Here is a 12,563-nt window from a genome sequence, read left to right as displayed (position 1 = left end):
ATTATCGAATATATAGTTTTGTCAAGAAAAATGTCAGTTTTAAAAAGATTGCTAGAATATTGCAAGCTCTTTGTCAATTTATAGAAACTAAATATTATTTTGAAATACTTTTCTATTAACTTTATGTGATTATAATGTGTATGTATTTAACAAAAAATTTTATGCAACATTAATAATTTTTTTTATTTAAGTAATATTACCTATGACTAAATTAATAAATTCTACCTGATTTCTCACTTCTAAAATTTAAAGTAATACTTCAAGCAATAGATTGGTTCTTACTAATTTAACTGATAGAGCTTTGGGATAGCTTTCGCCTCCCAATAAGGTGAACCAGGTTCAAATCCCAGCAATGGACGGTCGATATGAATTCAACACCTGGCTTACATTGACAACAGTGCTGATTTAACCCCGTAACTGCCGAGTAAAATTTACGTGATTCACTCCCCAGTGCCACCGTTTTTCGCTCAAGTGCACTTTCTTACACGGTGTTTTGGTAGGGGAAATGATGCATGCATTGCAATTTAAGAACAGTTTACTTTTACAAGACAAGAAAAAGGAAAGAAAGAAAATACAAAATTTAAATTAAATAATAAAAATGCAATATAAAAGATGTTAAAACTTAGCTGTTGTATGATAAATCTTGAAACATGGTTGGGCACATAAACCAACATCACATTCATTGCACTGATAGCGGGATTCACGACTAATTTTTTTCTTGAACAAACAGCACATTTTCGCGATGCATTTTTCTTTGAAGACGTTGATGAAAGGAATAAAAAGCACCAAATACACACAGGAAACGAAAAAAGAATAAACCCAACCTTACTCAAATTGAGACACGCAAGCGATTGATACGATATCTTTTTTCCATAACATCTTTTTCCTATTCCCCCTTCTCCAAAATTAGTTATACATTCGCAAAGCAAACACTTTCATGGTCATTTTACTGCATTCTGAAGTAGGGGGTGCAGTTCTATTTATAGTAGCGCAATGCAAAGCATCGTACTTCGGGAAATCGTATATATACGCCTGCGTCAGTTAACGCATCGTCTAGCCGAGACTTATATATGCGCCCGCGGCAGTTAAGGGGTTAAAATATCCTCAGTGGCAGCGGATCATGGGTTAGAGTCCCTTTGCCGTCAGACTAACAGTAAGAGCTGTTCATGGTTTATCTCTCCACGAGACGCATACAGGTTCAATCCATTAACTCAGCTGTTCAACGGCAGTTATAAAAATAATCTAACTGACATATTGAAATTTAATGCTAATGCATGCAATCATACAATATATTTGTTTATTGTTTTTTAGGTACACTGATACATTTGCAAATTTTATATTTAAATTAGGAAATTGCGTCCAGAGGGAGAGCAATTTCATATTCAAATATTTCAATCAAGACAATAATCCGTTAATTTACTTATGTTTAATTTTAAATTTCATTAATTTTAATTTTGAAGTTATGATTTTTTTTCTTCTAAAAGTTAATATTTTATTCTATTGTATCAGGTTCAAAACAATGGTTCAAAAAATCAATCTTTTTTTTTATTGTTGTATGGGTACACCTATACATTTGCAAATTTTATATTTAATATAGAAAATTGATGCCAGAGGGAGAACAATTTCATATTCAAAGATTTCAAACAATAAATTTCAACCATTAATTTACTTATGTTTATTTTTAAACTTATGTTATTTTATTATTTTTTTAACAGAAAATTAATATTTTATTATTCTATCGTATCAGACTCAAAGAAATGATAGCCTGATTTATTAAAATATTCGAAAGATTTATCATGGAAAAATTTTAATATAATAGGTTTTATATCAATTTGAGTGTTGCAGGCATATTATTTGTTTTAATTTATGCATGTCTGTATTGTTCATTATACAGCCTGATCACTATTCTAATCTAATTTCAATTGATGAATTTAACACACCTATTTCCTTTACTAATTGTGTAAACATATTGACTATCTGTGTGCTTCTTCTTTTAACTAAAAGGTTTTTTTTCTCTCTTCTGCTTTCTTGTACTTTCTTGTTGGTGATGGGAAATGAATTGTTTAACCTTTGTTGCTGTATGAATTGTGTGTGGCTAACTGTGATGTGAAAAATCTAGCAGCAGCATCCCAGCCCCATCACCCTCCTCCTCAGTCCCCTCCTGGCCGGATCTCTGATTATGTACCTAAAATTGCCCCAGAACAAAAAGACTCGCCATATTCTGCCAAACTTACATCCACTGTCATCTACACTTCTCAAGAAGGTCCAGGTATTTAAATTGATCAAGACCTTTTTTATACAATATTCTTTTTTCCCCTATTGTTTTTTTAAATTAAATTAGTTTGCTTTATGTGCCCTAATATATTTTTTACAATGTGAAAAAGTAAAATTCAAAATCATTCTATAGTTGCCAGCTCTGCTGGATTTTCTTATTTATGCTACATTGTTTTTTATGTATAAATAAAATTTTGATAAAATTTTAAAAAGAAATTACTTTTCCAAAATTTTGTTTTTGTAATTCTTATTTACATTTTCACTTGACTTAAAAGTTATAATTTAGTGTTACATGTAACGGAAAATACAACAAAATTTTTTCTATAACTTCATTTCAAAGCTTAATTAACCTTTTATCTGGGAAATAAACATCATTCAATATCATCACACCTCAAGTAATTTCTGTCATGAAAATTTTTTTATACCTTTTGCAGTAATAGTTTGTGTTACGAAATATTTTGTCATACTCAATTAACAGTTTACCAACTCCTTAAGTAGGAAAAATGAAAATTCTCAACTGAAAACAAACAATACTCTTTTTTAAAAAATCAGAAAACAAAAACATCAAGAATTGTCTGGCTGAAGAAAAATCTCAAACTATAGTTTGAAACTTTTTTTTTTTCTAAATAAAGTCTGCTCTGAACTCTATATCTAAAATAGTCTCTAGATTACATTTCAAAAATAGGTAATACTATGATTAAATAACAAATCAAATGTTAAGTAATAACTAAATTTTTATATTAATCGTTTCTTTGTTTTTAATTAGTTATTTGTTTGAAATATTTGGGATGAAGTAATTTCTACTGTTTATAATTAAAAAATCATAAATAGTCCATAAAACAGTTTTTTATTTAGAAATGTCATTTTTATTTAGAAAAATTTCATATTTTTTTAATTCTCACAAATTGATACACTAAAGCAAAAATTGTTGCAGTCAATTTGAATTATTAGAGGGGTTATTGTTATTCTGAATGTGCCTGATATTTTCTGTCAACAAATAATTATTTCTTATTTTCTGTCCAGCTTATTTAAAAACACTGTTTTAAATTGACCATTACTGTATGTTGGCCTTGTGTTATTTTCCTGCCAAATTTGTGCATAAGGCTGTAAATTGTTTGTATAGAGAATCATAATTAAATTTTTGTGTAGAAGACAACAAAAAAAAACAATCAATATTTATGGAAATTAAGATTTGTAAATGGTGGAATCATTGCTAAACTTTGTTATAGGTAAAGAGAGAATAGAAGTTGATCAAAAAAATAATATGTTATAAAACTTCCTGGAGCAGGTCGATTAATTATCTCAAAAATTTTCAGTAAATGTATCAAAAAGTGTTTTTTTTTTTTTTTTTTTACTGTTTTATTCTTTTATTGACTGATTATGTTTAACAAAAATATTTTTTTATTGTTTAATTAGTATCAACCTTTTAGTCATTTTTCTTTTTACTCTACGTAATGTTAGTCATCCCTTTTGAAATACTTATATTTTTTTTTTAAATATTTAATTTTTAGACTAGATTTAATATTTTTATAGTACTTTGTTCTGGACAGAAATACAAAGTATAGGGCTAGAAATGTTTTTCTATTAATTTTTGTGAGATATTACTCTCTAGTTGATTATTCAGAGTTTAACTCTAAGTGTAATTTTTATATACTTTTAAAAAAAAATTGGTGAATTTTTCCATTTAAAATCTGTGTGGGGGAAATCCTATGTATATTATACAGGGATGAGATTCTTTCGCGGATTTCCGCTTTTTCTCAGATTTTTCCATTTTTCTCGCTAATTTCCGCTGAAATTTTTTTTTGCGCAAGTTAAAATATTTTATGAGGAATTTAATTTTCCGCAGAGCGAAATTATTGAAGTCCTCATTCCTCCCTCTGAAGTTTCTCTAAAAATCATTTCCTTGGGATAAAACTGGTTGACCTTTATACAGGGGTGAGATTTTTTTCGCTTTTGTCTCGAATTTCAGCCTCTTCATCAGAAACTCAGATTCTCTAAAAGTTTCATTTTTTTTATTTATTTATTTATAAATATCCCGTTTCTTTTTTTAAAAATTCAGTCGTTGAAGTCAAATTATTATATTTATTTACGATTTTCAAAGAAAAATAGAAAATTCAAACTACGTCCTAGCTGCTAATCCTTCTGCATGTTTACTTATATTAGCTATTTTCTCCGATTTCACGCACAGAAAATAAGATTTTCCATATTTTTTATCCGTCGGCGGGATAGCTCGTATTTTCGTAATTTAGACGTCACTGCTTCTTGTATTCTGGAGAGAAAGCAAACAAAAAAAGCGAAAAAAAATAGAGGTGGATTTGTGGTGAAAATATTTATTTGCTCATTCAATTAATCTTGTAAATTTTTATTTATTGTGTAAACAAAAAACAATTCAAACAATCCTTTTAGAAATCCCAAGTCCAGACTCTGCAAATATCTCGATTTTCATTCACACGATTTTAATATCAATCATTGATTTTCGTATTTACCTGATTTAAAAGTTGCGCATTGCAATTCTTATTTATGCTTTATAAATATCGTACATTATGACTCGTATTTACGAGATTTAAAAACTCAATATCGCTATTTGTATTTACGAGCTTTTAAAACCGTATGTAGCTACGCGAGCTTAAAATCCAATGTCGTGATTCGTTTTTGCGGTTGTAATATCGCGCGATTTTAAAATTATGCATCTTGATCTAAAAATTACGCATCATGATTTGTATTTTCGCACTTTTTAAATTCGATGTAGAGTTTCATATTCACGTGATTTAAAAGCCTCATATCGGGATTTATAATCAAATGGATTACAAGTTTAAACAAAAATTTGACAAAAAAGTGCGATTTATATATATATATATATATACTTGGATTTCCTCTTTTTTACTTTCTGACTACTCTCATCCCTGTTCATAGAATAACCTTGCTTAAAATTAATGTTTAACTTTTTTTTCCCGTGCTTGTTGTCAGCTATTATATTAACTTAAAATTGAGTATAATTTCAAATTTATGTATTCCTTCATTAAATCAGTAGGGGACCATGCAGTGAGTAATTATATGTTAATGTAGTGAGTTGTAATTGATTAAGTATGCCAGAGCTATATGTAGTTTATGTTTTTTGCCATTTTACCATGTAGAAATGTTTTGCCATGTAGTTTATTTTTGCCAAATCTTAAATTGTAGATGAATAATAAAGGAATTTTGTGAAGTTCCTTTGAATGAAAAAATAGCTGCTTCTATTGCTTGATAATTGTAATTAAAGCATGAATTAATAATTTTCCTTTTCATGCATAGTGTTCCAAAATTAGTTGCTATTGTTACTACTTTGAATTTTGTTTTAATGTTTTGTTTGTCTTTTTTGTGGGTGCTTTTATTCATCATTAAAAAACTATAATATTTTCTATATGCTTTAATTGTTATTTTTGATTAAGAAATTTAGTATGATTGGCTCATTACTAAAATCAAGTTTGGTTTTATTATTTTTCTGGGCTTATTTTGCATTTTTTTTTTTAAATCACCAAGCAGTTTTCTTATAATATACTAAAGAACAAAAAAATATTTTAACTAAGTGCTATTTAGTTTTTAAAAAACAAATTGGATGATCAAATAAATTAATTCCTTTCAATATAATTATTGCTTTCTATTTAAGCAATATTTGTTAATATTTTATTAGTTCAATGTTCTCAACTCTTGAAAATTAAATCTTTCAGAAGATTTGGTTACTTTTAGTAAGCACAGGTCTGACAACCTCAAGGTGTCAGTCCTTTTTTTTTTTTACCCTCTCCCGGTAGAATTCGTAGCACCATTCATGCTCTTGTGTCATTCAATTTTTTATTTTAATCCTTTGCTTATCAATGATATAGCATATGTACAAAAAAAATCGGTGTTGGCATGCTATGCCTTGTATTCAAAAAATTAAATTTAATTAGATGGCTGACGTGTGTAATAATTCTAAAAATAAATTTCGGTTTTTCAAATATTTGTAATTTTGGCATAAAAAAGTTTTAAAAGTGTTTAAATTTGTCATTTTTATTAAATAATAATACTTTTGGAAGAAAAAACATAGAAGCTGCGTCATTTATCTCATGTTTTAACTAAATATTTGCATACATATTTAAAAGTTAAACCATTTTAAAACTTGATCTTTCAAATTTTCTAAAATTTACTCTTAATTGTGTATATAAAACTCATTTATCATCTATACTCTTGACGTGAAAACTTTTTAAATGTGTATAAATTAAAAGTAAATTTTCTCTTTCAAATTTTTGTTGCACCTTCCCTCCCCAATTGTGAATCTTTAATTAAATGATTGTTTAACGGAACTCTTGTCTTGTGAATTGCAAGTCCCAAGTTTAGGTGTTAACTGCAACTATTTCTTAGATATTAAAGTTTTAGTTTCCGAAGTATTGAGATAGTTTCATTTTTATTGTGCTGCTTTTTACAGTTTTGCTCTTTATTTTATTACTGTATTCTTATAATTTTTACTTGGTTACTAAACATGTTTGAATGTTTATTTTTATTTAGCTCTTAATTTTTAATTAGTTTTTAAATCAAATCTATTTATTTTAAGTTTATTTCTTTTTATCTTTTGTTTTACATTTTAAGTTGCAGCTTTATGCTTATTATTATTTTTATGCATGTTTTTAGTACATCAACCACCGTCTCGAAAAATTGGATCAATTGCCGATTATGATCCTTTGAATGATAATTATGGCTCTTTGGCTACGGGCTATCGACAGGTTCACCCACAAGATATATCAAACATGAATATGTACAGAGGTAGGTTTGAAAAAAAAAGTAATACAATTCAAGGAGGACTTCAATTAGTTTCATTAATTTTAAAAGTTGTTTGCTTTTTTTTTTTTACTGTTTTATTTTCCTTTTTTGTCACTGCTATATTAACATATTTATTTACAAAAGATTGAACAAACATTTTGGTCACCTTTGATCACATGGTACACGTTCTCTTGGTATCTTTAATTGTAAATTAAATTGTTTTTAAAATTTTAATTTTGGTTTAAATAGTCTTTTGTTCAAAGCAAAATATTTATATCCATGTATTTAAAATAGATTCTTTAAATCTGTGAAGTGTATCTAAAAATTTACAAATTATTCTGAAATTTGATACCTTAATTTAACTTGAATTTCGAATATTTGATACATTTGTATTTTATATAACTTTATTTCAACCTAAAAGTTTTTTTTTCTTGTAGTTTAGAAGAAATAAAAGTTATTTGCATAAAATATTCTTTAAACATTTAATATCTTCAGGTAATACAAAAAATTGTATAGATTTTACACCAAAATTTCCACCCACAAAATGTTGATCAATGTTGTAATGGAAAGAAACTTAAATATCTACATTTGTTTTATTTGTATAAAAATCTTTGACTGTTTCTAAATTGTATATTCAGTAATTTTCTCTCAAAATGCGGCATGCCACTAAAAAATTGCAAAAAAAATTGGAATATTAAATTTTCAGTTTTCAAGTTATTTTCAATTCAATGTATGAGTTTGTAACCTAGCGGTGCAGAATAAATTATTTAAGCCTATTTTTTTTAAAGTAGTATTTTTACTATTTTAGGGTTGAAGTTTTATTTATTTGCTCCATATAATTATATGGATTGTATAGTTAATATTTCACTGTCCTCTTCTTGTGTAGCATTTTATATCATTAAATTTGCTTTTATAAAAGGCACATAATTGAAATTTCAAATTTAATTAGATGTATCTATAACATAAAAAATATTTAAATAAAAGGGAGAAGATAAGCACATCAAAATTTATTAAAAAATAGCAAGCTAGTGACTGTACCTCTAATGTCTCAATTGTTATTTCATTTAAATTAAACTTCTTTGAAGAAGTTGTAGAGCAATAGCATAAATGTCCAATGCTTACTCATTCAAAATATTCTATGAAAAGGCTAATTGTATTGGGAAGAAAAAAAAGTAATTTTAATTAATTTATTTTGAAAAAAATGATACAATGGTTTGAAAATTTTTTTGCATACAAAAGTGTATATTTTTTATGTATTTTTTCTCATGTCGTCTTGTTTATTCTATTTAAAATTTAATGATTTTACATTATTTATAAGCAATTATTTTCTTATTGTAGCACAAGAGGCAGTTCCTAGTGTTCCCAAGGCTGCTGGCGTAAGTAAATTTCTGATAAGTATCTGTACTCAACTTCTAGATTTCCCCTATAAAAAGGATTTATTTTAATTTTATTTCTCTTTCTTTGCAATATGTGATGTTTTCAAACTTATTTAATTATTGTACGTAAAATTTACCAAACTGAGAGCTTAGCCAAATATCATCATCTCACTTCAGTTGTGCAACATTTTCTTTTACAACTTTGGTATGTTATGAAATTATGCTTATAAGCTAACACTTTTATTTATTCAATATTGCTCATTGACTTCTAGCTTATTAAAAATCGACAACTATAAGTGATGTGAATTTCAGTTGATAAACCAATTTTAAATCCAGTTTTAAATTAGTTTTTATTAATTTTATGGTAGTTAACTTCTTTCCTTGAACTTGAGCATTCTTGACATTTTCTTATTTAAAACTTGGCATATTTTCTATCAACAATTTTAATTTTAAAGAATAATTGTTATCTGTTGAGTGATAAGCAGCTTCTATTTAATGAAAATATGTTAATAAATATACTAAGAGGTTAATAAGATTATTTATATCTTAAAATGTGATAAGATGGCCTAATTTAAATGGTCAAATGCAAATTTCATTATGCAAGGAGCCACAACAGAAAAAAAATTGAATCTCCTTTAAATAATTAAACGATGCAATTAAAAAATGTAGGCCAACTCAAAGTGTTTTTTTCATAGCATCCAAAAAATTTTTTATTTTGAATTCTTTAAGAATAATAATGAGACATTAAACTTCAAGCAAACTAAATTTTAAGTGAAATTGGAACCCAATAGTTGTTTCTCATTCATCCTTTTTTTTTTCCTTCAAAGTTTGTATTTTTCAAATTAAAATTTTTTTTTGATAATTGTTCGTTTATGAGAGTTGTCCGTTTACGGGAAGGTACCCTAATGACGAAGTTTGACACCATAAATTCTTTTTAGAATATTTTTAAAGATATAGAAATAAGTAAAGAATCTACAATAATCTATTTATTCACACTTTAAAAATTATTTTTTCGATAAAAGTGAATATAAAAAAGTTTGATATAAATACATAATTCTAGATGTAGCTACAGATAAATGAATATAATTTTCCTATTAGCACAGATATTCAAGTTAGACATATGATACCGAATAGGAGCTTTTAGTCCTCAATCGGTTTCAATTGTTAGGTTTATATCCCCTAACACCTATCTATCACTTGATTGGAAACCTGGTTAATAAATACCTCCTTGGGAGTAAACATCCCATGATTCATGGAAAATAAAAGAAGCAATGCATACCTGTGAGTCATGAGGGTCTGTGGAAGGGATTTTTCTCGATTGATCATCTTTCAAGAACGCCTCAAAGATAATACTTCTGTTGTCCTTTTCTCCCCAGCTGTGTTAAATACAGTCTTAAAATTAAGTTAATATGATTTTATGTAAGATATTTTCACTCTGTTATTGATTTAAAGGTATTTATAAAGAAAAAAATATTCTTAAAAAAAAAAACAAAAAGAAAAACAGACTGTAATTACTTACAATATAATATTCGTTTATAATATTTCGTAGTTTTACCCCTCTCTAACTTTACAATGCACGTAGATATGGAAAATAAATCTGAAAAAGGATCTCCTAATAATTAAATGATTTTGATTTTCTGACATAGTTATTCTTCATGGAGCTTTTATGTAGGTAGATTTGATTTTCCATAGATATCAAATAATCTGGAATCAAATCAAGGGCACCGGCAGAATAATATAAAAGGGGGTGTAACCCTCTAACAAACTACCCCCTCCCAAAAAAAATAAAAATATTCTGTTATTATATTTTGTTTTGTTATTACATATACTTTCATCTGTTAATTGTTTCAAGATATATTTCTTCATTGTTAACAATATATTTAAAAAAAAAGTTTGAATTTCTTGTACTTGCAAATTTTGCCATGAGAAACTGTATTGATGATGCTGGCATAGCCACTGACTTTGAAATACAAACGACTACAAACAGTGGTTTTGTATACTTACATGTTTGTGCACGCTTAACATTAGTATTTATTGTGTTGATGAAGTTTTACAGTTGTGAGAAGTCAGTTTGTGTCATACACCTTTGTTAAACTAAATAACTAATAGAAAATATAATATTATTTATATTTTATTAAATTAAATTTAAAAATATAGCTTAGATATCTGCCAAGTTTGTGCATGCTCAGTGTGCATAAGAAAAGAATGACTCAGAATTCATTGGAAAAGTCATAAACAGATTTAGACAGCAAACAAGACGATTACAATTCTTGTTTGATTAAACAATTTTTTAATTGTTATGCATCAATAATTACTTAATTATTTGTTTTTGAATAAAAATATTTTTAATAAAAATATTTTATTACAAAATTGTTTTTCTGTATCTCTTTAATTGTTTAAAAGAAAAGCCAGGGAGGTGCAAATGCACCCTCTTGCACCCCACTGCCGACGCCCTTGAATCATATGTGTATACCAGCTTTCTTTCATTTCTAAATTTATGTTAATTTTTATTATTTTTTTACTAGCATACTTTCAAAGCAATGTATGATTATGTTGCCCAAGATTCAGATGAGGTGAGCTTCCTGGATGGTGATATGATCATCAACTGCAATGCCATTGATGATGGTTGGATGACAGGGACTGTGCAGAGAACTGGACAGTCTGGAATGCTGCCTGCCAACTATGTAGAGCAAATCAATTGATAACAAGAATCATCGCGCTTTATTAAATAAATTTTGTGACAAATTTAAAATACAAATGCTTTAGAACTGGAGACATTTGGCTCATACATGCTCAAGACTGTCTTGTTCCAAACTCAAAGGAAGAAAAAAAAATAATAAATTATATACCATTTATTGTAGAGTTAAAAAAAAAATCAACCAATCAAAGCAAGTTTGTAGCTGTCAGGTAGATATTTACTCCAGAATCTCAGATTTTGTATTAAACATGTATTGTGTATTGAAACCATTCTTAGGCGTTGTGTCCTTGATTTCTTCTTGAAGCGGTGCAAGTGAAAATTTCTTCCCTCTCTTTATTCCTTAAAACGTGTGATTAATAGATTAGTTTAAATCTAATTAAAGGTGCTTAACCTAATTATGTATGAAGTAAAATGTTTTTAACCTTAGTTTCATTATTCATCAGCAAATAATAAACAAATGACTAATCAAGTAACTGTAACTTTTAAAGTCTAAAAGTTAGTATTGACTAGTAAATCTTTTATTCTAAATTGTGTTTGTTGTTATTAAAAATGTTGAACTTTTTATTTTGGAAATACATGCAATAAATTCATAACTGAATCATGTTGTTAAATCCTATTATTTTTTTCTTTTATTGATACAAATAGAATATTTTTACCACATTTAAAAAAATATTATCTGTTCAATATGATGAATTATGAAATTTACAGGTAAAAATTACAATTTACTGTTTGTTAGACTTAGAAGCTGGCATTTCGATTTGTTACATCTTGCAATATGTTTGTATAACTATACTTAATCATTTTTTAATCACCTTCAACTGACATTGTTGTCTTAAATTAAGTTTTATTATATTTGTTGCTTTGTTTTCTTTTTAACTATCATTTGTGAATGGATTTTATAAAGCCATAATAATTTTCTGAGCTTTTATTTCAGGTAAAAATTGCAAAAACGTGTGTTGTAATATTTCTCATGCAATTTTTATGGAGCCATGTTTTGTAATGGTTTCTAAGCTGCCATGTTTGTTTGTTTAAGGCAGATTGACTATGATTCCTTTTTTATATATGTATAAATATATATAAATATCTTTATATAGTTGTTACGATGAATTCTTTTGTAATTCTTTAATTGCATCTGTAGTGTGATTTTAACAAAGAGAGATTTGTCAGACAATGTGGCACCAATGATTATACATTTTCTCCCTTTTATATTAATGTTTACCTTTTTGTTTCCTTTTTTTTTTCAATTAAATGTGATTGCTCTTGCATTTACTTATGCTTTTGATACAAATAAAGCTGTACTCCTTTTTTTTCTAAAAAATTGAAATTTAAAACATTTTTGTGAGTGCCCACAAATTTTTTTTCTAATATATATATATAGTGTAATACTTGTACTGCAGATTCATTCAACTTTGAAATAAATAATGTTTTTTTTTTTCATTCAA

General features: G+C 27.1%; 1 protein-coding gene across 5 annotated transcripts in view; it reads left to right on the top strand.

The window, feature by feature from the left end:
- The window catches only part of Lasp (LIM and SH3 domain protein Lasp), a 33,604-nt gene extending 21,041 nt beyond the window's left edge, over positions 1-12,563 (top strand). The window contains exons 6-9 of one of the 5 annotated variants that reach the window (XM_016068385.4): positions 2,120-2,269; positions 6,919-7,050; positions 8,386-8,423; positions 10,949-12,563. In XM_016068385.4, the coding sequence (XP_015923871.1) occupies positions 2,120-2,269; positions 6,919-7,050; positions 8,386-8,423; positions 10,949-11,125 (497 nt within the window). In that variant the 3' untranslated portion in view covers positions 11,126-12,563. The remainder of the gene's footprint in view (positions 1-2,119; positions 2,270-6,918; positions 7,051-8,385; positions 8,424-10,948) is intronic. The other 4 variants (XM_016068386.4, XM_016068389.4, XM_071179831.2 and 1 more) reach the window with 4 other exon arrangements.

Source organism: Parasteatoda tepidariorum, chromosome 1, assembly GCF_982258835.1.
Source record: "Parasteatoda tepidariorum strain Cologne lab strain chromosome 1, Ptep-v5.0, whole genome shotgun sequence".
Taxonomy (NCBI): Eukaryota; Metazoa; Arthropoda; class Arachnida; order Araneae; family Theridiidae; genus Parasteatoda; species Parasteatoda tepidariorum.
Note: the sequence above shows the minus strand (reverse complement) of the source record. Positions and strands in the feature narration are given on the sequence as shown.